The sequence below is a fragment of the Odontesthes bonariensis genome, chromosome 8 (genome assembly GCF_027942865.1).
Source record: "Odontesthes bonariensis isolate fOdoBon6 chromosome 8, fOdoBon6.hap1, whole genome shotgun sequence".
Classification (NCBI taxonomy): domain Eukaryota; kingdom Metazoa; phylum Chordata; class Actinopteri; order Atheriniformes; family Atherinopsidae; genus Odontesthes; species Odontesthes bonariensis.
In genome coordinates, this window is record NC_134513.1 from 11,466,154 (window position 1) to 11,490,403 (window position 24,250).

Here is a 24,250-nt window from a genome sequence, read left to right on the forward strand (position 1 = left end):
ATGGAAAGATAGAGGGTAGCTAAGGCTAAGCTTCTGAGCTGGACATCACAGCAACCAAGAAAACAGACCACGAGAAAGCAAAAAGCTTGAAGCAGAAGCTACAATGGATGAAAAAAATGGTCAGAGAAAGGTGCTGGTAATACAGGTGATAGCTTTGCAAAGAGAGAAACAGGTGGACAGATGTACACTGAGGTAGAGAAGCAGAGCAAGAGGAGAGAAGGGGGTAAAATAAGTGACAAGAATAAAGTAGAGAAGAAGATAGAGAGGAGGAAAACAGAAATAACAGGGAAGCAGCAGAGTACGGACGGCTGTTTGGAAATGACGGGGAATAATTCAGGTTGGTTTGGGGAATTCATTGTGTCCTACCCTTGGCTGGATCTGGAAAGATCCCGTGGCTTCGGCTCTTGATGACAGATGATTTGGGAGAATCCTGATTATCATGTGTGGAGGCAGTGGTTTTAGGGGATGAATGCTGTGAGGAGGGTTTAGAGGAACCATGTCGGCCCTGGCTTGAGTGGGAGCGTCTGTGGTGGTCCCCCTCGCTCTGTTCCTTCAGGGGGAGCCATCGTGGGATGTTGTCCAACTGGGCGGTGTTGGACAGGTCAATAAGAACCTGGGAACAAACTAAGCAGTTTAGCAAACATGGCTTAAAATGTAACTGATTCACATTTTGTAGCTAAAAGGGTTTACCTCTCCAAGGAAATCATTAGAGGAGCACTTGTCATAGTCCCACACGCTCACCTCCAGAGTCTTCTTTCTCAGCTGGAACACACACAGTTTAAAAGATAAAATGTCATTGTAGTCACCATTGTTAGCTGAAGGAATGATGAAATAAAACTTTGAGAAAAAGAATGTGAAGAATGTGATCAGGTTCCAACAGTAAGAGGCTTAACCCATTCACACCTGATGCAATATATGTGTGCTATTACCTCGCAAGCCCAGGGTTATTGTTTTTTTTCAAATATTCACAAACATAAGGCCAAAGTAAATTATTAACAATGAATTCTATTTCATGTTTCTTGTATCTTCAGGGTCTGAAAAAGGGAAGAATTTAGTGGAAAGCTTCAAAGGTTTTTTTTTTTTTTTTTAATGAGAATCAATTAAAGGGAACAAACAGAGAAGACCAAAGACATTAACACATTTATTGTGACTGATCTGGGACAAAAAAACCCCAAAAAATCTAAAATGGAATCCAGTGATACAACCTAATCTCAGTTGCATTCATCAGCTGTGCTGAAAACTAATGGCCATAGAATCATTTAACATGTCAGCAGATAGAGTTAGAGCAAATACACTTTTAATGTTATTAAAGCCCACTGACTTTCAATTAAACTATCAAAAAAAAGAATTGGAATCTAATTTGACCCCCAGGTCATTTTAGTGACCCACATGCTGCTTCTGTGCATTGAACACCTCTACAAGAATGTGTGCTGACAGCCATTCCGTCTTTGTGAGTCTATACTTTAGTACACAGCGACTGTTAAGCCCAACCATTAATCATTTAAGTTAAGTGTGCGTATTGATAATGAGTCTACAGCATGGTTGTTCATGAACTCAGTGCTCTATGATAAAAAATTAAATCTTGAATCTTGAAAGCAAAAAGGTCACCAGAGTCTTAACAGTTGATTCACTTGGGGGTGTCATTTAATTGCCCTTCACGGGAAAACTGTCAAGACACTTAACGCTACACTAAAGCTTTCAACTAAAGTCATAAAGAGATTAAAATCTGTTGGAATTTTCCTGCAGGACTCATGAACATATGAACAAAACATCATACGGTGGCAATCAAGCCTGTATTTTTTGTGAGATTTTTGGCTCAAAGTAACACGCTAGCATACAAGAAATAAAATACTGTAAAGAACAGATATTGCAATGCCCACACAAATGTCAAGCATGGCTGGTTGGTGAAAGTGTTTCAAGTGTTCCAAAAATCTTCAAACAAACACGGTACCTGCTCCAAGTGGATGTTCTTATAGATGACAGTCTGGTTCCACTCTGGGTTAAGACTTTTGCCAGCATGTTTGGATTTCCTCTTGTTTTCAGCACTGCAGGAACACATCATAGAAAATACCGGCTTGGTCAACATGCATGCTAACATGCAGGTTAGTGGACCACCACACAGTAATGAGCTCAAGCTATTAGAGTAGGGCACAATGTGACAAGATAGAGGGAAAATGATGAAGGTGAGGCACATTGTTTGGATGGTGAGAACGTATGGGCCTACGTGCACGGATGGCAGGGTATGTTTTCAGAGTGTGCTGCAAAAAAGTCCATTCTGAAGTCCATCAAGTCAGTTTGCCTCATAAAATGTGCCAACAGAATAAAAATATGCCAATGAAACAAAGGTTTACCAGAGTTTTTAATTCTGCTGACTACAGCTTTGCAAAAATAATGAATATTATAGTAATATAAAAAGTCCTGAAATAAGTCAGTTTGATTCTAAAACACAACATAATGTTGACCTGTTTGAGGAACAGAATGAATGATACTTTATGATGGATGTTTTTTGCAGAGTGCAGGGTTTGATTTAAGACTGTAGGATATGAGCAAGTCTGGGGAGTTAGTGTGGGAAGGAAAGAACGATTTACTCTACAATGGAAAACAATGGCATGAATCAAGACAGCAGTGCAAAGTAAGAGGAGCGTGTATTGAATGTGGAAAGGCATTAATGGTGCAGTATGATGTTGGGGGACAATGTAGGACATCACTGAGGGATTTTAATCACAAAACAGAGATAAACTAAAAGGTGTTGGGCTCAAGGTTAGGGTTTCAAATAACAATGGTTAAGGACAAAAACAAACCATCTACCAAGAGAAGACAACAGCACAGGGAACTATTTGCTTATGTGTTAGATTCAGGATGTTTAAGGCCTTTTCTCCTTTGAAAGACAATCCCAAAGTTGAAGGGAACATCATGACAATATTAAGAATAATGGAAAAAGTAGCACTTTTCACGGGTGAAGGGAGTTAGTGGGACTGATATAACGGACTGATTAATAAGCTTCCAGTCAACAACATGGTCATCTTGTGACCAAACTGACAACCAATTTTCAACCAAAACATAACCAAAGTGGGCAAGTCACATACCTGGCATTCTGGACAACCATGACCTGACTGAGGGGTCCAGCATGCATTAAATATAGAGAACAACATACAGAAACAATAGTCAGAGGGAGGGTGGGGAGGGGGTCAAAGAGTGTTCGTGGACTGTGAGTGGAGGTTAAGTGTAGATTTTGGTCTACTCTGTGATTTATGGTGTGTGTTTTAAAAGGACCCGAGCAGCGAACTGTGGTGTGTAGCAGCAGTGGAATAAAACTTAGCTGTGGTTCGACGTGAACTGTTTGTGGGTGCGCAGAGGGGATTTTAGGTCATGTGAAGCAACTTTTGGCAATGGTATTGGATGTCTGCCACTCACTGACTAGAGTGAACCACATATTCAATTTCTCACTGGTTCAGTAATTGCCGTGGGACCTCAAGATAAAGTACATAAATGCAAAGGCCCATTCCCAGTCTTCCCCTTGGTGAAGGAGCAGGGGTCAATAAGCGATCCAAATGGACCTCAATGTCTTGACTAAATGGCTAGATGACCTCTATTCCTTGATCCCCCTGTAAAAACAGGGCCACCTTTCCCAGCAAAACAAATAGGTAGGGCAGAGTAAAGGAACTGGGATTGGGCCAAAATCTTTTTGAATTTGTTTGTACATAGTTTCTTGACTAGAAAATTACAATTACTTAATCATGTAATGCTCTTTGTGTAGTTGCAGTTGCAGAAGGGTAATCCCAATTTGTATGTAAATGTGAACTTACTGATGAACGTGCACTTCACATAAAATACAGTTGCTATTCTGTAGATACACATGTAAAATATTTGTGGACCCATTCAAAGTTTGTTGGTCAGTTGTAGGTCAACAGCCCAGAAAAGGAAATTTTCAGCTTTGTACACTACTTTCAAGTCAAAGTATATTCTTATTGCTTTCTGGTCGACAACAGCAGGACCTTTATGTAGTTGCCAGGGGACTGACGATGCCAGTGTAACATCCATGTATCGACAGCTGTGAGAATCCATGTATATAAACACAGGATATACATGAGAATGTGCACACATGCTTAAGTGTGCATGTCTCCATAACCAGTCTCAGCCATGTATCAAGGGGTGTTGTTATTTCAAACGTGAATGTCGTGGATGTTGCTTTATCTGATCATTTCTGTGTTTTCTTCGACCTATCTACTTTACCCAAAACACCAGCTGGGTCTGCAGTTGTTCGGGGAAGACTCATAAATGACAGAACAGGGACACAGTTTATGGAAATGATTAGGTTTGAGAAAACCCTGTGTTCTGATGTTGATGATCTGTTGAACTCTTACACATCAAGTCTCTTAAATGTTTTGGATACCATTGCTCCTGTCAAGGTTAGAATGGTTAAAAGTAGGCAAAGGGCGCCATGGAGGAAAGAAGAGTCGGTCAGGGCACAGAAAAGGGAGTGCCGAAGAGCCGAACGGAAATGGCGCAAGTCAAAGCTCCAGGTTCATTATGAGACTTACAAAGAAAAGCTATGTGTGTTCAACCAGACTTTGCGTAGAACAAGGGAGAGTTATTTTTCTGAAATCATCAAAAACTGCAGTAACAACTCTCGTGTCCTGTTTGCTACAGTAAACAGATTAACAAACCCTCCAGTTTCACTGCCTTTAGAACTCATTTCTACATCCAAGTGTAATGAGTTTGCAATATTCTTTAATGACAAAGTTCAAGGCATTAAAAATGCAATAATTTCCACAACACAAATAACTACTCTGCAGCCAGCTAGACACCTAGAGCTGACACATTTCACACCTGTTACTGACAAAACAGTCGAAGAGACCATCTGCAGTCTGAGTTCATCAACGTGCTGCCTTGATGAGTTACCCACTAGATTCCTAAAGTCTGTGCTGAGCAGTTTGTTACCACAACTTGCTCATCTAGTCAACATCTCACTCCAGACTGGAACATTTCCAAAGGCCTTAAAAACCGCTGTCATTAAGCCTCTTCTAAAGAAGAGCAATCTTGATGCCACAGTACTGAACAACTACCGGCCCATATCAAACCTGCCATTCTTAGGCAAAGTCCTAGAAAAAGTTGTATACCAACAGCTTAGTGACTTTCTCCTGTCTAACAATGCTTTTGATACTTTCCAATCAGGCTTTAGGCCCCACCACAGCACTGAGACAGCTCTGATCAAGGTGACAAATGACATCCGCCTGAACACAGATGCAAGTAGAGTCACAGTCTTAGTTCTGCTGGACCTGAGTGCTGCCTTTGACACAGTTGACCATGCGATCTTATTACAGAGGTTAGAAGACTGGGTGGGAATCTCTGGTCGTGCTTTAAACTGGTTCAAGTCCTATCTGGAGGACAGGAAATATTTTGTTGAAATTGGTAACTGTGTCTCAGACCAAATGGCTATGACCTGTGGGGTTCCCCAGGGGTCAATCCTGGGACCCGTATTGTTCAATCTGTACATGCTTCCACTAGGCCAGCTAATACGCAGCTATAATGTGTCCTACCACAATTATGCAGATGACACTCAGATCTACGTGTCACTGACGGCAGGAGAACACGGGCCTGTAGATACACTGTGTCGCTGCATCGAACAGATCAGTGTGTGGATGCAAAACAATTTCCTCCAGCTAAACTCAGACAAAACTGAAATCATTGTCTGTGGCCCACAGAAACAAAGAGAAAGTGTTATCAGTCACCTTGAGACTCTCTCTCTAAAACCTAACTATCAAGTTAGAAATCTCGGGGTAATATTGGACTCAGACCTGAACTTTAACAGCCACATTAAATCTGTAACATCAGCAGCTTTTTACCATCTAAAAAACATTGCCAGAATCAAAGGAATAGTGTCTAAACCAGACTTAGAGAGACTGATCCATGCGTTTGTCTCCAGCAGGTTAGACTACTGTAACGGCCTGCTCACTGGGCTCTCTAAACGGGCTATAAGACAGCTGCAGTACATCCAGAACGCTGCTGCTCGAGTCCTGACTAGAACCAGGAAATACGACCATATTAGTCCAGTGCTCAGGTCTCTGCACTGGCTTCCTGTCGCTCAGAGAATAGACTTTAAAACAGCTCTGCTTGTGTACAAGTCTCTTCACGGTCAAGCGCCAAAGTACATCTCTGACATGTTAGAGCCATATGAACCAACTCGGGCTCTGAGAACCTCAGGGAGGGGTCTCCTGCTGGTGCCCAGAGTCAGGACTAAACAAGGTGAGGCTGCGTTTCAGTTTTATGCCCCTAAAATCTGGAACAGTCTTCCAGAAGATGTGAGACAGGCCTCAACTCTGACAATGTTTAAATCCAGGCTGAAAACAGTTCTATTTAGCTGTGCATATGACACCTGAAAGTATTTTATCTGCACTCTTCACTTTTTAATTACTTAATGATTATTTTAATGGGTTTTAAATTTCTTTCTTTTTTAATTTCTTTCTTTTATTTATTTTTTTATTCCTTTTTAATGGTTTTATTGCCTTCTTGTGATTTTATGTAGCTGTAAAGCACTTTGAATTGCCCTGTGTATGAATTGTGCTCTATAAATAAAATTGCCTTGCCTTGCCTATTAATACTTTTATCTGAAATGATCGATGAAAAAAAAACGTCTCTAAAGGGACCTCATCCCTACAAAAGAAAAGTTGGGAGAGTCAATTGCATTACAACGCAATCAAAGAGAGAAGGAAGCCAAAAACTTGTGAGGGAGTGTGGATCACATTGCAAGTAAATATGAGAGCTATTGATTTTAACTGCACTTACACCTACAGTACAACACCCATTGACAGAGGCAGCGCAAGTACACTGTCAACCTTATGTTATTTACATAAGGTTTATGTAATTCAGTGGTGATAAGGGGCTGATGAGTCCTGTTCAAAAGAACCATTATAAAACAGAATGTTTGATGGGCCCAATGTGTCGTGGTGATATGGAGTTGATATCAAACAAAGGGCATGTGCTGCACATTGAAAGATGTCATGGTAAGCCAAAAATCGATTGTAAATCGAATTTAAAATGAATGGAAATTAAGTTTGGGCTTAAAAAAGCTTCTGTCTGTGCAGCATAGATGGAAAAATCTTAGTCAGCATATACTGTAATTACTACTACCACTGTTCTGAGTCTGGCTGAAAACCACAACTTGTGATTCTAAAAGCCACCTCTTACGTTTTTTGGTCTCCAAAATTTGTGTGCCTACATTTCTTTAATCTTGTATCCTGTAGCCCTAACTACCCTTGTTCCAGCTCTGAATTTAACATCAGCTCACAGTTTCCAGTCTCCTGACTCACCCTCTCCCTGGTAGGAGATACACTTTCACAAATGGATCAGAGTAGCCATTGTTGTCCCGTGGGGCAAGGTTCCTGGCCTGCAGGACATGAACGATCAAGTTGCCAAGCTGCTTGTCATAGTGGATTTGAAGCTGTAAAAAGAAACACAGTTGAATTAAGTTGGATTCAGATGTAATTGAGGAAAGATGGAAAGTAGGACAACAAAGAGTTTGAGTTTAGTTTGCATTGCCTTGCACTTATATGGTTTCTGAGATGATACATAAAACACAGTAAGACACATTGCACAAAGACTGCAGAGCTCATCGTTTCTTTTCACAGACCTGTATCTCTCCAGAGATGGGGTGGGACTGGGTCTTCATTCCCTCTGAAGTCTGTCGGAGATGAAAGCAACATGCTAGATAAAAATCTGTAGGTGGTTGTTTACTGATGAGTGTGCATACTGTGCTTAACCTACTGTGCTTTGCTGAATTTAATGTATTGCTTAAGGCAAAACTGTAAATATAACTCTTTTAATCAATGATGCATGCGCTGCAGTATTCACTACGGATGAGTTACAACAACTAAAAATACACTTTTTACCTTTTTATGTTTGACACATTGTTTAAATTGGTTTTCAATATATATACACATAGAGCAGAGAAATTAGGCTGACAGCATCGACCAAAGTTTTGTGGAAAATACAAGCTAAATGAATTAGTGGGCTGATTCGAGCTGTGTAAAATATGTAAATAACCATAAATAACCATATTTAAAACTGAAATTGTTAACTCTAAACAGCAAACATATTAGGGGCAAGTTATAATCCAGCTAGCCTATAACATTGTGGACACTGTGGATCTAAGAACTTCGCGATACCAATATCATCAAAAAAACACAAAATTATGTAGTACCACTGCATTCAAATAGTGTCCTAAATCTATCACCAGCTGTCTAACCCTACGCACTTTGAGTCCATTATATAGTAAACACCATATAGCGAAAAAGAATGATAGAATAAGTGGAGATTTAAAACAGAGCGTCAGTCACCCCTTTGAAGCATAGCCTGATACGTTTATCAGTAAAATATCGTGCTTTTAATGGTCTGATACTTCAACATTGACAAAAAATATGTGAAATGTTCTAAAATCTCTCCAATGATCTCACCTTGCTGCTGTGGCGTTTCTTGTTGACGGAGGGGGATCCTGGCTGACCCGGGCTGGAGGTTGCTGAGGTTGGGGCAGGCAGACTGGAAGAAGAGGTGGACATGGGAGCCTGTTGCTGTGACACTTTCTGTAGTTCAGCCGCCAGCTGTTTGGGATCAACACCTGGAGACCTGGGAGGTCTGTCCCCTAGAAGGTTCACACATGAAGTCAGTCACGCAAACCCATGCAAGAAGATGATGGCAACTGAAGGGTATAGACTGCACCCAGCAAGGATTTGGTCAGTTATCTGCTTCTTTAACTTTTAGGTCACATTTAACTGTAAAGGGAGATATAACTGAAAACATGAACAAAAAACTTTGAGCCAAAAATTAAACTGACTTTGGAAGGGATTTAAGAAGGCCACAGTGTAAGTGTTATGCAGACAAACAGCGGAAGCAGACAAGTAATTCCTGCCTGAACTTGAGTGAAAGGAGAACTGTTGGGGAAAGAGTGATGTAAGAAGAGAGTCTAAAAGACAACAAGAAATTTGATTGAGCTGTTCAGTGTAAAATGAACACTTCAAATTTTCCCATCATAGAAATATTTTCTATTTTGTTGCTTTTTTTTAATGACACAGGTAAGAACTACAGACAAAAACACAGTTTTATCAATACAAATTTTAAATATGGGATAGTTTTGGTTCAATTGTGTCCCAGAATATTGAAAGATGACAGTAAAATACTGATTTTGCTTTTTATCTTTATTCATTTACTAGTCTTTGTCACTTCAGGACAATATTCAAACATAAAACTTCAGAACACTTGCAATTCTTTAACACTAGAGCCCCATACAGTTGTGGGACGTAATACTACTGTTATAGAAAAACAAATCTCCATGTGAGCCCTGCACATGTACAGATATACACATGATATTGATGTCACGTTAAAGAGGCCACAAAATTGCCATTAAAAGTCCACAAAAATGTCAAGCAACCATAAAGCAAAACAGTGTAGTGCATGGCTAGAAACCAAAGTCGTGAACTGCTGTATCTCAGCCCCTCTGGGCGGTTTCAGGATCAAAATGTGCATAACAAAAGTCAAGGTACTTCGAAATGAGTCAGAAGCACATCGTTCTAAGGTTCACAATCTTCTCCATTGTTGCTTTAAGTAATTATTCGACTGGGTGGGTTCATGGTTATATCTATTAGTGAATATCAGTATTTATTTTCTAATAGCTAAAAAGTGACTACTAAAGCAAATTCATATGGAATACAGCCTTGAATATGCATGTTATATCTTCACCACGGATATATATGTATATGTGTGTGTGTGTATATATGTATATATATATATATGAAAATGTTGACATTGACATTTCTACATAACATTTTTAAAATCATAAAGCTAATTTAGTAAATTTATCAAACATTTATAAAAATGGCAGTAATTTGATCAATTATTCCAACAACTCTCCAAGACCCAGCATTTCTCTGTCATTACAATTCATTGTTCCCCCAAAAAAAGAAAAAGAAAAAGATTTATGAAATTGAGGTAGGAACTCCTGGTCAAGTTGAAGTACTGCGGGGACAGGGATTGGGCTAAAAAAGAATATTGACATGTCAGGACTGGAATCATAAAAAAGAAATACTGAAACTTACCTTTGCTGTGCTCTTGGAAATCCAGATGGTGAGACCCCTCAGACTCAGCCAGCATGTTAAGATCACTGAAAAAGCCAAAATAAATGTTTCATATAGCTAAAAAGTAAACATGAACGGAATCAAATCTGGTAAAAGAAAAAAAAGCTACTAAAAAAAACAAGATAACCAACCATCAATGAAACAAGACTCATAACGATTACCCGTATGGAGGACCAGCAAAACTAACAATTATGACTGACTGTCAAATATCTGAAATGGGAAATCGATTTAAAAAATGAAGTGATAAGAATGTATGTTAAGGAAATATAGAGGCAGGAAATATGGTCTGTTTGGAAGGAGGTCAAAAAGAAAGGTATTTGATCTAGTTTGAAATGAAATGAAGCAAACCTTAAAACCACAGCATAATACAATCAGTATGGGATGCTAAAAATGAGAGCAGGAGAAAAAACTAGAAAGTGACGACTGTCATACTCACAGTCTGACGCACACTTCTGCCTCATTACACAGCTGTCCGACAAGCCCCTGAACTTCTTCATAGGTTTTCCCCGTCAGAAGGACACCGTTCCACTCCAGGACTTGCATTCCTTTGATTGATTTTCACAAAGGCAGACTTAGCAGAACAACAACTGATTCTGTCTTTCATCCAATATGAAGTATAGTAAAAACATTTAACTTGAAACCCACAAAAAATAAATCAAAGCACAGATTTATCTCTTTAATTGATAAAAAAAAGATCAGTCATTAAAAGTGGGCCATAATGAATGATGAGTTTAGGGTTTTGAACATCTTTACTTTGACCAGTTACAGCGAGCAATCTATTGTGAGAAAACAAGCTTTGATTCTTAGTCAGGAGACATAGGCATCAAACTGCACGCCAGTGCTGGAAGTTAAATGCTGGTGACAGCCCAAACAGCAGCTGCGATACGAAGCTGATACGAACAGAGCACTCAGGAGCAAACCGGCTAGAGATTAACTCAAAAATGTCCTTGTGCTATTTTATGTACAGAATTATCATTTGCAGGACACAATTCAAATATAATGCATGCTGGAAAGAAATACTAAATCAATCCAATCAGATTGCTTTTTTCAGCTTTTGCAATAGCCTAACAGATGTCTTATTTCTTATTGCAGATTACATGAATCCACTCAACACAGCAAACCCACAGCATTCTAAGAAACACTCCCTGCACATTGGCAGGACTTACACAGATTGAAGCAGCTCATCAAGAGGGTCTTCTGTTTGTGACGATACTCTTGAGCTGCATGTATGTGAATGACAGTTAAGCTATGAAGTAGTTTCAAGCCGATATCACTCATCAAATTGGTAATACTGTATAGGGTTGCTTTTCAAAGCTGAATTTCAGCAACCAGAAGACAAAAAGGCACAGATTTACAAACATACCCACCCTCCCTCCATGACACAAAGCGTCTTTGCCAGTTGAATTTGACAACATTCCTCCATATTCACACCAAACAGAGACAGGGAGGCACCATGTTCCCACTGGCAGAACCTAAGTACTGCCATTCTGCTCAGTGTTGATGACAGGGATATGGGTGTTATCATGGTTGAGTTGTCATTGCAGTCAACAACATGGCATATGCATCTAGACTCTTGGACATAGGCAATCACAAACACCACCAGTATATTACATTGTACTATAGATTTTTTTTTTTACCCAAGATGGCATAAAATACATGAGAGAGGACAAAGTATGAGTTTGTATGAGTATTTCTGCATTTTTTTTCATAAACGGGTTGTCACTTTTTTCAGAAATGAAGTACAAACGATTTTAAATAAACACCCAATTCTTGCAATTTATTTAAATTCAATTTAATACTAGAGTGCCTTCTACTGAATGAGAAGGGAAATGTGAAGTTTCTCCACATTCAGCTGGCAGACAAGTCAAAGTCATATTGTATTTCCTTTGTTGCATTTGATGGAAGTAATTTTGGACTTCACATTTGGTCCATTGTGGTACCTTGCGTCATTTTTTTAAGGCTAGTGTAAATACATGTTGTTCACAGACTCTGGTACAGCAGATTCCAGGTACTGCAGCCATGTGCTGGTCCAATCAGCTTTCTCCTACAGTGTTTGGACCAATCACCAAACAGTTATGTCATTGTTATTTCTTTGTATTTCTTGTGATCTACACTTTTAGAGTAAATATTTACTTTTGCATTGGAAATCATTTGAAATCTGAAGACTTTCAATCAAAGAAATATTTTGTTTTAATTGTCTGTCTTTTTTTTTTAATGAACCAGTTTTATTGTGTTTGGAATATTGTTTTGAACAACCGGAGAGGGAAAAATAGAAGACAAAAAAAAGAATAAAAAAGGAGACTCGACATAGAACCAAAACTGCACAGGAATACACAGATCCACAAGGCAGCGAAAGATCATCATCAATAGTGGATCACACCCACTATTCAGGTCCAAACCTGACAGGACTTTTTCTTTTACTGCCCACAGATCACTATTGTGGCAGCTTTAAAATGACTCTGGCCACAGTTTTACCAATTGTCAAACACCCTCAATGTGAATCAGAGTAGCCAGAAGGGTGATGAGGTTAACTGTTCCCAGACTATCCCATGTGAAATCAATAGCACCTCGTGAAATGTGTTCCTGTTAATAAACCACAAAGCAATATATCTTCAGGTGGTGTCAGTAAGAGGTTTGGGAGGGCAAAATCACAGGTCATATATCTGTGGCTTAAAGCACAATGATTATATGGTGACTGGCTGTTTGTGGCATTTGTAGATTCACGACTGTTTGCTTTTTCAGTGAATAATCGCAAGTAATACATTTTTTGCAATGAAATAACAATTTTCTCAGGGCGTAATCCTAGCCTCATATCCATTTATTTTCATAAAATTGCTGTTTGTGTGGTTATGTTCGGTATTAAAATTTAAAAAAAAAGGATGAAAAAACATGATTGTTGCTATATGCACTCTCCTACTGTAAAATTGACATTTTTCCACATTTCCAAATATGAGTAATGTTCCACAGTCAGATGGTGATGAAACTAAATTCAAATTAGAGCCTTTTTTTGTTAACCTATTTTCTTGCTGCAATTGCATGCTTCATTCCATATGTCTGTTTCTTTGTGACTGACTGCAAACGTACATGCACTTGAATAACATGTCCAGGAAAAGCTTTGCAGGGAATGCTAGCTGTGATTAAACGGCACCATCAATACCACTCTGTATAGCAAATTAAAATGTACAGCCAGCAACAAAAATGCGAATGGCTTTATGAGGTTAAAAAAATCCATTTATGATAGGGATATCCCAAGCAATCATTTGGGGGTCTTCGATGACATTGATTTAGATCAAATAAATTCAACTGCAGTTAACTACACGGTCAAGATAAACCCCGAGTGATCAAATTATTGTACATGCATTATTCCAACACAACTGCAGCAGCAAACATGAGTCTCTATTCAAATGGCGGCCCGTGGGCCACATGCGGCCCAGAAGCAATACCCGAGTGGCCCAACATGTGGTTCAGCCAAAAAAGCAGAGAAAAACCATGAAAAACATGCACAGTTCGCGAAAATGAGCTCAAAATTCCTACAGTAGATTAGAAAGTGAATGCGTAGCCTAGCAACACACAACCAACCCACAAGCCAGCGCGTTGTTTTGAAAGTTACTAAAAGAACCATGTTAGCAACTCCAACTGAAAAAGTATGTCTCTCTCAACCCTCAAACGAAAAACTGACGATGAAAACCGTCGTTTTAACCCTGCCTGGGTGGACAGATACTGTTTTATTTTACCACCAACTCCAAACGTTTTTTTTTTCTTTAGTTAAACACACCTTGTGATGTGCTACGGTCAGATATGACCAGGATGTTATTTTGATTTCATTTCAAAATGTAGACAACATTTTGTCACCAAAATATTCTTTTTAGTATTTTAAAATGAAAAATAGCATTGCTGTTACCTCAGGTTCTATTTATTTAGAGAAGTTTTTAATTCACTTTTTGATGTTCTTATGTCTGATATGTTTATTTCATTTCAAAAGGGAAAACTATTTCATCACCACGGATGTGCACTTTTTGTTTTAATGCCTGGGTTATTCAGGAGTCAGAGTATAGTGACTACTTTAGTTCATTTAAAAGTTTTGAAATGTGTTTTTATGCACTTTTTGAAGTCGCTGCGTTTTACAAAAATACGAAGAGGGGAAATGATGAATAAACATCACATGTTATTTCATTTTATTTGTGTTGGTTTGAAATTTGTCATCACCTCCTCCTTACTGACCCCTGAAAATGTCCGGCCCAGCTTAAAGGAGAACTGCGGTATTTTCAACATTAAGCCTCTTTTATGAGTCGTCTGCAATGTTTTAGAACCCCCCTCACCGCTTTTTTGAATTTTACTGCTGTCTCCGGTATTTGCCTAATTTTGATTCATCTCAACCTGCTTCAGAATGGCAAGTCATGTGCATGTCCAAAAAGGTCCATAAAAGCACCATAAATGTCCGTTTTTAAAATCATCAACTCACCGGAGTGGTTACTGGTGTGCACTGGTAATCCATATCAAATTTTGTTGCGAAAAGTTGCTTCTGTCGTGTTTTATTTGGCAGCTCGTTCATGCTCGCACTATTTTCTTAGCGGTGGCGGAGTAATATCAACGAACATCCAGTACAAAATGTCAAATAAAACACGACAGAAGCGGTCTCGGTTTCGGTTTTAAAATCTGGCCCAACTGAATTTGTAATTGAATAGCCCTGCTACACTCTCCTTCAGGAAAGCTTACTATTTGAGATTTGTGTTTTTTGGGCTAAGAATGTTAATATCACAGACAGAAAATATTTACCTATAATACACCCACAATCTGCATACAATAACATCCATCTATCCATTTTCTATACCTGCTTAATCCAATTGAGGGTCATGGGTGGGCTGGAGTGCCCGGAGAGAACTCATGCATGCGTGGGGGGAACATGCAAAATCCACAGAGAAAGGCCGCAGCTGGGATTTGAACCAGGAACCGTCTTGTGATTATTAACTATTTTTGATTGTGTTGCTTTTGTACATATAGGCCATTGCCCACTGTTTCAATATTGTGCTAAAACAAGTCAGTCAGCACCTTGTTATATATTATATTTACCAAACTAATAAACTAATAGGAACACTATATGTCATCAGATCATTTATAAGCCCATAAAAATAGAATTGAAATAGTGTACACAAATTAGTGAAAATTTTTGACGTCTGAAATATTCATAATCTAATTTACTTCAGTTAACGAAACCACTTTTATTTATTAAAGTAGGGCACACGAATGAAAACTAAATCCATTACGATCTTACCTTCAAGAATCTTTCCTGTCTGTTCTGCAGCTCCACCTGGAAGGACTTTGGCAACATAAGCTCCAATGTCTCCATTACTACCAGGGACTTCTTTTCCTCCAACCACACGAATACCCAGACCATTTCCTGTTTAGCCCCAAAACAAAGACTAGTGAGTGGGATTATTCATTCATTTAGATATATACTTCCTTTTGATCCTGCATACAATAATTACAACTTAATGTAGCCTTGTTGCTGAGTCTTTTCTTGCAGTTACCTTTATCTGTAAAATATTCTGAATGATAAACTAGCATTTTAGCAATTACGGTAATTACGGTATTCCTCATAGCTGAATCAGGTAAGAATTTAATGCAATCATGGTAAGAAAATGCAGCTTGACTCCACGTTGTGTTAGCTTTCAAATCTAGGATTCTTGATCCTGATAATTTTATGATGGATCAGTTTTACAATTTTCTCTGAAAATTTTGAGTTAACAAATGTTTTTTCAAAGGTTTCAAGGTTTTTTTTCAAATTGGAAGAAATGAGTGGGTAAGATGGCACTGGACTGCAAATCCATCTAAAATAGTTTTTTTTTTCATGGATAAAATAATCTGTTTATTTAAGGTTTGCTTTCAATATGATTAAATTGGAATAGTAAGCTAACTGAGCCCTTTTAAATGTATATATGTCACTCTGTTAGACAATATTACGAAGAGGGAAATATGGCTCTATTTAAGAGGAGATGCCATAGGTAGACAAAAAAATCAGTTCATTGATAAAACAATAAAACTTCCCCATGCATAACCTTGAAATATGTAGAAGTTGGTTAATTTGACAAAAAAGCCAGGAAACGTCTGCCTGCTTTGAGCATGAAAGAACGGTTAGATGGAATGTAATGGCAGGAGATGACATTGACAGCGGTCAATAACACATTAGCTTACAAAATGTATACGTCTCCTAAAATACACTTTATATCTGCACTTAGCATTCTACTTAATTTGACCATAGTAAAACCTCTGGTACTTTACCTGAGACAGTGCGGTCTTTGGGATCCCTCCGCAGTTTGACCCTGAGGTGAGGGAATGGGTAATATGGACCTTTTCCCTGTGGCCCGTACACAACAAAGAGATATTAACCACCTTGTCATAGAATATTTGCACATACTACTTTAAGATATGTGCTTCATTGAGTGTGGAAGAACTCATTTTGTGACGTGATCTGTCTTGGAACATTTCAAATCTCACTACAATGCATATGGATGAAGTTTTTTCATGTTTCACCTGTCTGTTCTCCTGTCCGTTCTCTGGCCGTCCATCTCTTGGTTTGTCAAACCAGTCAGTCTCTTCTCGTCTAAGGTGGTAAGCTTCAGGGATAAAAACAAGCACTACTTTAAAACCAGTCTAATAGTGTGGACATATATATCCAACAAGAGAGGATGGATTGCAGATCATTTAAAAGTGATTACATGCCACTGAGTACCACTCTATTTGTTAAAAGTGAAAACTGATTAGTGATTGGGATAATAACTCGAGAATGGCACAAGGGCCAAACAAAAGTTTGATTTAAAATAAAGAGAAAATTGATGCAGTTTTAGGGTGAGTAAAACATATTAATACAGTACGTTTGCATAATCTTAACCTATGGGGAAAATATTCTCTAGGAATGTAAATGTTGGGTTATCAGTAATCTCCAATTGTTCGGAAATAAAAATGTAAGCTCTCTCAAAACATAAATTTGTAAAAGTTCATATAAAACATTAAGCAGAATTTATTTTATATTTCAAATTAAAGTGGTAGTAGTTTGCCTTTTTGTGAATGTCTTTAATCTCCCCAACATCTAGGCATCATTTCATGGTGATGTGCATCTAATTTGTGGTGCAGGTTAAAAGATTAGCTAATGCATAACTAGAAAACTAAACTAATACTCTACCATTGGTTGCATCGTCTCTGTTCAAAGCCATCAGGGAATCACTTAGGGCTGTAATCAAGGCAAATGGGTTTACATCGCAAAATAATTGGTATTAGCATATTTACACATTTGAACCAGATAATAAACCAAGACACTTTCATTTTACATTCTGTTTCATGAAAGTACTGCAGTAGAGAACTCCCTTTTATGTAGTCTTTTGATTTTGTAACTTTTTGGACCAAGATAAAAAAGCCATATATAGTAGTGAAATGTGAAAACCAAAAAAGCAGTAAGTTATTTCAATATCAAATTTCTGCAAGGCACTACATATTTCTTCTTAGATTGAGAAATAGGCCATCGGCCATGGTTGAAGTGCAAACCAAAAGCCTTGAATTCCTTTACAATGGTGCCTTTTACAGTAGAATTATCAAGCTGCTTTCCAAAACTCTTGGTGGAACTATGGAGCATGACCAAAGGAAACATCAATTAAAATGTGGTGCAAATCCAGATTACTTTCTTTTATGCTGCCAGATAGACACTGTACCATGACAAGATGACCTGAGTGACAGTCTTGTTTGTTCGTTTAACTCTAAAATAAAATTTCAGTTAATTTGCATTCTATAATAAAAGCTATAAAGAAAAGTAAATAATACACAAAATGTTTATTCAAAAAGGTTGAATTTGACTTTTTTTTTCTTCATCTTTTGATTAAAAGATTCCCAATTTTTTTTAAATCAAAAGTATTTAAAAAAGTAAAGCAGTATTTCCTTTAGGAAATGCAGGATAAATAGATAGCAAAGAAAGATGGCATACATTCACTTCAAGCAAAAGAAAGTCATTGACATATCACACTGAAACAGATTTTCAAGACAAGACATGCAGGGTAAAGTTTTATATTTATTACACACACAGTAATGTTGCCACCAATAATCATGCATTTCAAACATAAACTATTCAAAATCCCACGACTGTAACAGCATCCTGTTTTAATGTAGCTATTATTTTTCAAATTTCACACTGAGATAATGCTTTGAGCCTATTTGTAGTTTTATATTGTACTAAATTAATCCAGAAATATAACTCGAACCTAAAATGTGATCATAAAATACATAATCAGTATCCAATATCCCATTACTTATCAACTAACTAAAATATAGTTAATATTGGCTGTGCGATTACAGACAACACAGTACCATTTTGAAGAACAATTTTAGAATAAAGAACCTTCTCAAATGACAGAATTCTTGACCAATTATGTAAATTGTACAAGTGGTAGAGGCACAAATGTGTTGATCACTTAGGGGGATAAAATGAAAAAACTTGTTTAAATCTTAACAAAGTTTTCAAGAATTATTCTGTCATTGTGACATAAACCCTAAATGTTTAAGAAGCAGTATTTGAAAGACTGGAAATCTTCTTCAACATGACAACAGATGACAACATGCTTGAAATGAAATGCAGATACTATATGATTGGAGAATTGCCTTTCATAACATACACTTCAATTGGAACAAAGGTTAGACAATGCAGTGTCATGCAGTAATGAAAAAATTACAGAAACAAAATGCAAGATACATTCAAGTCTATGCGACATAGAGAAAAATCACATGCAAATTCATGCATGCACGCCAGATCTCAACAGACTGAATCAAACTACTGACAACACAAAGTAAAAAGACACATTTATCAAAGTTAAGGTCGAGCTTTACAACACAAAAAATCCAAGCAGACACATGCAGACTTTGAATGAACACAAGGTACATTCCATCCACATAAGTACTAAATGCATGCAAGGCAAACCATAAAAACAAAGTCTCACTAATAAAACATTGAAAGAGGAAAAAAGTGACAGTATGACAAGTCTGTTTTTTACCTTCACTATCTGACATTGTGCCCTGAAGATCATCCAGCAGTACATAACCCCTACCCCTGGTTGGCTCTTCCCTGACAAGTTGCTGCTGCTGGGAGTCCTGCAAGGACAGGCAGGAACCAAATTGGTCCCTTGAATCCGCTGAGATGGGGGGCAGAGGTCCCGCTGATGCACGGGCCATGCCCATAGGCTGCCCAACAGGGCTTAATGGACTCTCTTCTTCTGAGTTCTGGGCCACTATGGGTATTCGGCCACGGCCACTTTGCACAATGGGAAGGCTGGTGGGTTTGGTGCGACCAGAGGGGGTTTGATAACTGGGACCATCCCCAGATGCTTCACCATCTCCTTTAAGCCTCAGTGAAGAGCTGGAAGGGTCCCTTTTGATGGACAAGTCCAGACCATAGCAAGATGTGGGCCTTGATGAGGGTCTTGACCGGCTACCACTAGGATAGGCAGAGTCCAAACCCAAGCTCTGGCCCAAGTTTAGTGACCCAGCTAAGTTAGCCCCTAAAGTGGATCCAAGGTACTTTTGTTGCTCTGCAATATTCTTACGAAGACCAAAGGTAATCTCATCCTGCATGAGCCGGCTGGATCTTGGGGATGCACTGGTAGAACCTATATAGCTGGTATAGTCAGCCTCCAAACCTCTGCTGTCTGAAATAGAGGAATACTTGGAGGAAATTTTAGGATCTATTAATGGGGTCTTGTGTTTTTGGTACAACATCGATGCTGGGAGTTGTTTAGCTGCCTGCTTCTCAAGAGTAAGTCGACTGATACTGTACTTATCTGTCTTGGGATACTGTCTTTGGGAGTAACCAGAGATTCCAGAGCTTGGGGTATAGTAGTGCTGGGAAAGACCTGTCAGTTGTTCTAAGTTCTCAGTCCCACCTGTGCTTCTCCTAAACTCTTGCTTGAGCTGCTGCTTGAGAAGTTTCAGCTCATAGGGTTCCTCCATGGTATCCTCTTCATCAGGAGTCTTTCCAAAAGTATGGAGCCTGGATGTGGATCCCAGATAGTCAGTAGACCCCAGATCTGCAGCACTTCTGCGCAACAGCTTCTCTGCCTTAGCCAGCTCCCTCTCAGCCAGACTATAAGATGAAGATAGACCTGTGGAGGTCTTCGCCAGCTCTGCAGCATCTTCCAGTAGCATGTAACTACGAGGTGTATGATGGTCTACATCTGTGTAGTAGGAATCAGAGACAGCTGACATTGGGCTACTTGCGATGCTTCCAACTTCCAAGGCTCTGAGGTCAAGGTGGTTGCCATATTTATCATACTTGACACCAAGGTAAGCCGATGATGTAGGATCCGGCTGACGGCTAATGACATCATATTTTGTTGCATCAAGTTCTGAGAGGAGGGCTGCTTGTCTAGCAGCTTTCTGCTGCAATAAAAGCATCTGGTGGTAACTCTGCTGTTGAGAGCTAGTGAGTGAAGGGACAGAGGAGTAGATAGAATGAGATTGGTAGGACTGGGGAGTCTGGTAGATTGATTGCTGGTATTGGCTTTGAGAGTATGGGTACTGAGAGTATTTTCCAAATTCATGCTTTGTTTGAGGTGGAACAAAGTCATCCAGTTCTGACTGAGGTGCTGTCCTGGGACGTTCAAGAACATGATCCTCAATTTCCTCATCATCACCACCCACATGCCCACCTCTTGTCTCTCGGATATTACTAACCTCACTGTCTGACATATAGTCTCTGTCCTCTGCAACACTCTGTAGGTAGGCCCGTTCCCTCTTCTCTCTCTCAATTAAAAGGGCATCTTTTCTACGATTAATTCCCATTTCTAAATACCTAAGCTTAGCATCAATCTCCTTCTCTTCTTCATCTAATTCTGCCTGTCTTTTGCGGAGCTTGGAAGACTCCCGCTCCACCAGATCCAGCTCACGATCAATGTCTTGTAGGATCTTGGCACGAGCCATATTGGTATTACGGCACATTCTTCGGCGGGCAGAGCCAGTGCTGTATGCTGTCTGGCCACTGGTTGTTGACTCTTCCTCTGATGGTGGGTTGGGTAGAGTCCTTTTCACCTTCTTTTGAGTGCCTGTTGGTGTACCACCTGAGCCCTTCCCCTATGGAAACAAATAAGGATTGTAAGGAATTCAAGAACTTAAATTTTCAACTAAAAGAGCCAACTGCTTATTCATGCCTCAAAAGTTTCTAAAGGTCCCGTAGCATGCTTTTCCATTTTTTTTGTTGGCTGATCTGCAGTGTTAAATTGATGCATTATCACCTTAAACATTATTGAAAAGATAAAAAGGTGTACATATGTTTTAGTATTTCTATGCAGGAAGAACTCTCATCCAGTAGTCTCATATACTGGCTTGCAAGACTTTTTTTCTTCAACTTTTTACTCACGCATAACAATGAGTGAATGGGAGGATTGGTGGAATTCTCTTAGCAGTGTGTGTTATTGGGAGATATAGTGTGCATCTTATCCTCTGCAAGTATTTTAAAGGTGAAACTCATTGTGCTGCAAGGAACGAGCGCTCTGCTTGTACTTTTCAGAGCACAGTACTTTTTTTTTTTACTTCAGAGATATCTTTAAGAAAAATGTGTTTTTGGTTATGAGGGCAGTTTAATGAACAGTTCCTTGCACAACCATCAAGGTTACACTGAGTGCAAAGGCTGCTAAGGAGACCAGAGGTACTTTGAGTGAAAATATGTATACAAAGACAAATGAATGTATCCATTTGTGTCTTTCAGGTTTGATTCAGGATTGAACACATACAGCACACGTGTTGTCAGTCTTGAGAATGTAGTGGGTTTCTCAAAGTTTTTTGGAGTTATGAAGTGTGCAAAGCTTATTTAGAGGTAAACAGGATGTATTACAGTGTAAATATAGCACCATGTCATAAAATTAGGCCATGGTTGGTTGTTATACATTGAAGGTTTCTGGAAAACACAATTTACGGTAAGATATGTATCTTTGCCATAAATGTCAAAGATCACTAAGTTGCACTCAGCAGTCAAACAAAGCACTCTGAGAGTTTGTGAATTACCTGCAAGTTCAACTTACTTTTCCATCTATGTGTGTATGTCCAAGATTCTCATTGGTGAATTGCCCAGGCAGAAAACTAACTTCCATATCCATATAGTATTTTATCAACATATAAAATGAAGTTGGAAATACCTCTCCAATAAAACCTCTAAAATGAATTGCACTTATGTGTAGGCAAAATAAAACCTTGAACACCAATTGCAACTTCATCCTCTTGAAATTAAAATAAAGCTGTGTTTTTCTATTGCATACCTTTCTTATATTTATCTAACTGAAAGAGGTACATGTATTGATAGTACTCACTGCATGGCCGTCACCATACTGGGTGCCAGATGTTGCTCTTTCTTCTCCAGTTGGACTCATGGGCTTAGGATCAGACATGGATCGCTGCATGGGTTTTGGTCCTCTGGGACTTGCTGGAGAGACTTTTGATGGATCTGCATTTCCTCTTAGCTTTTGTGGGCTTGTGTCACCGAGTGACTTTTCATAGGACACAAACTCGAGGGATTTGCTAGGTGATATACAAGGGGATATGGGGGAATAGAGCACATTGGGGGATTTAGGAGGGGCTTGAAGGGTAGAAGAATCAGGTTTGAGGTTAGGAGACTGGGCTATTTCTAAAGGAGTAGGTCGCTTCTTTGGTGATGTTCTCTCCGAGTCAGACAATTCCATCCTGGTGTCCATGTGAATATTTCCCTCTGAGTCAGTTTGAATAGAAATTTCAGTGTGGGCTTGAAGAGACATCTCTGTGTGCCCACCCCTATCACCTCTGGCAGTACGTGGCCGGCTTTGCCGACTTCTAGTCTGGGCCTCCCATTCCTCTTGATCCTCATCATCAGTCTGCACACAACTATCAACGCTCTTTTTAGCACTCCTCTTTTTTCGCCCTGCTGTGTAAGCCTTGCTGACTGCCTCATCCTCTTCATCTGTCTGGCACCCACTATCAGTGATCTTTCGAGCGAGTACTGTGCCATCAGGTCCCAAAACAACTGCCTCCTGCAAGCCATGCCCCAGCATGTCCCCACCTGGGTACATTTGACGAAGCTTTTGCTCTTCCAATTGTATGCGCAGCTGTTCTTGGAGTTTCTGAATCTGCTCAAGCTGCTGCTGTTGCTGAGCATAGGTTTCTTTTTGCATCATAAGGTGAGCCTGTCTTTCCTCCTCTTGTTGTGAAAGTATCTGCTGCTTCATGACTTGCAACTCCTCCAATTCCTTCTGTACCAAGAACTGTTCTTGTTCACGGAACCGCTGGATCTCATGCCGCTCCCATTCTAATTCTTCAGCCAGGCGTTGCTGTTTAAGTTTCTCCATTTCTAGCCGCTCACGTTCTGCTTGATACTGGCCATCCCCAGGTACCATGGGTGAAGACAAAGCCTCCAGTGAAGCAGCTATAGCCTCCAGGGATGCATCAGTGTAGGTGTCAAGGGTTAAAGATGTTGTTGCTGTAGTAGTAGCATCAGCAGTTCCCCCTCTAGAAATCTCCAGATTGAGTGGAGCATCTCCTTGCTCCTCTGCTGTAGTTATGGAAATGGTGGACAGAAAGCTTTGGGATCGTGTAAGTGGCAGATTCTGGATGTTGGACAGAGAAGGCATGGTGTCACTTGTGTGCATACCTGACAGGGTGTTGCATGTTGTACTAAATATGGATCCAGGCTGGGTAGTAATAGCATATGTAGATGGGATTGGTGCTGCAACAGAAGAATAAACGACTCCATTTGATGACCTCAGAACACTGCTTGTGCCGAAGAGTGTACTGACAGAATTCGTGACTCTGGCTTGAGAAAAGGGTGGAATTGTCATTCCTGCGCAAGTTCCTTTCTTCGAGTAATCAACAGCTTCACCTGTCAAAAGTCAAAAATATGAGTTCAGTCCCAATATTGCAGATCTATTAAATTCTGAAAAAAGCCATGCCTTATGCAAATTATGAAAAAGATGGAACAAGGAAAAAGAAAAATCCAATAATGAGGTGCAACAAGCAAAAAACAGCATGCAAGCACATGCAAAAAAAGTCCATGCAAAACAAATTAAAAGGGAAAAATTTACCAAAAATGCCACATTAGCCATGAATGAGTGGAGGCAGCTCAAAGTGAC

General features: G+C 39.3%; 1 protein-coding gene across 4 annotated transcripts in view; it reads right to left on the minus strand.

The window, feature by feature from the left end:
- The window catches only part of pcloa (piccolo presynaptic cytomatrix protein a), a 67,815-nt gene that overhangs the window by 10,451 nt on the left and 33,114 nt on the right, over positions 1-24,250 (minus strand). For 2 of the 4 annotated variants that reach the window (XM_075471710.1, XM_075471707.1), the window contains exons 6-20: positions 22,463-24,000; positions 19,160-21,230; positions 17,308-17,355; positions 16,659-16,741; positions 16,407-16,482; positions 15,400-15,525; positions 10,564-10,672; positions 10,089-10,153; positions 8,454-8,638; positions 7,631-7,681; positions 7,311-7,441; positions 3,087-3,113; positions 1,952-2,045; positions 691-762; positions 367-613 (exon numbers count right to left, since the gene is read on the minus strand). In XM_075471710.1, the coding sequence (XP_075327825.1) occupies positions 367-613; positions 691-762; positions 1,952-2,045; positions 3,087-3,113; positions 7,311-7,441; positions 7,631-7,681; positions 8,454-8,638; positions 10,089-10,153; positions 10,564-10,672; positions 15,400-15,525; positions 16,407-16,482; positions 16,659-16,741; positions 17,308-17,355; positions 19,160-21,230; positions 22,463-24,000 (4,923 nt within the window). The remainder of the gene's footprint in view (positions 1-366; positions 614-690; positions 763-1,951; positions 2,046-3,086; positions 3,114-7,310; positions 7,442-7,630; positions 7,682-8,453; positions 8,639-10,088; positions 10,154-10,563; positions 10,673-15,399; positions 15,526-16,406; positions 16,483-16,658; positions 16,742-17,307; positions 17,356-19,159; positions 21,231-22,462; positions 24,001-24,250) is intronic. The other 2 variants (XM_075471709.1, XM_075471708.1) reach the window with 2 other exon arrangements.